Source organism: Plasmodium relictum (assembly GCF_900005765.1).
Source record: "Plasmodium relictum strain SGS1 genome assembly, contig: PRELSG_99_v1_8, whole genome shotgun sequence".
Lineage (NCBI taxonomy): Eukaryota > Apicomplexa > Aconoidasida > Haemosporida > Plasmodiidae > Plasmodium > Plasmodium relictum.
The window spans coordinates 5,651-6,510 of NW_021628806.1; the positions used below are offsets into that span (position 1 = coordinate 5,651).

The 860-nt window shown below is 14.8% G+C and overlaps 1 pseudogene across 1 annotated transcript in view; it reads right to left on the bottom strand.

Annotated features, from left to right (window-relative positions):
* Positions 1-170, bottom strand: part of PRELSG_9901500 — a 2,888-nt pseudogene extending 2,718 nt beyond the window's left edge. Inside the window, exon 1 of the mRNA in view lies at positions 154-170. Coding sequence covers positions 154-170 — 17 coding nt within the window. The remainder of the gene's footprint in view (positions 1-153) is intronic.
* Positions 171-860: the final 690 nt, after the last annotated feature.

Below are 860 nucleotides of genomic sequence, written 5' to 3' on the forward strand. Positions count from 1 at the left end.
TTTTAGAATATATATATATATATAATTATCTGTAATTCAATTTCGTATAAAATTTTTTATATTTTTATAATAAAGAAAAAATTTCTTTAAATTTTTTTTTTTTTTTTAAAAAAAAAATGGAATAAACTTCACTGTAAAAAAATAAAATCAAACCAAGCACGCCCTTTCATTGAGTTTAAATATTTTTTACTTTCTATTTAATTAACATGCATATTTTATATATTAAAATAATAATATTCTTTTAATTTTCTTTTATTATTTCATTTAAACATGTTTTATCTTTTGTTATCTTATTTAAATGGATTTTGTATTATTTTATTTAAATGAATTTGTTTTTTTTATTTATTTTTTCAGTGCATATTTAGTAAAAAAAAAAATATTATATTTTTTTTTTTTTTAATAATAAATGAATAATTCTTCTAGAATGTTTTATTTCTTGTGTAAATACTTTTTGACTGCATTATATAACATTTATATTGTAAATATAATACTATTTCTCATTTTTAGTTAATTTATTATGTACTAGTTTCTCTCATTAAATTTTTAAAATTGTGCTTTTAAAAATAATATAAAATTAGTTTACTTCAAATAAATTTCATAAAATATAACAATATAAAAAATTCATTTAAAATAAATAGAAATATTTCTTTATAAATTGAAATATTAAAAATTAAACTATATAAATCAAATGCAATATTTTCATATAAACATAAAGTTGCATAAAAAGCACAAAATATATCTTTAATATTTATAATATATTAAATAATATAATAGTGTGATTGGTTAACAAAAGATATTATTAACCTTTTATAGAAGATTAAGTTAGTTCATTAGTCGTGTATACACAAGTGAGCCATGCA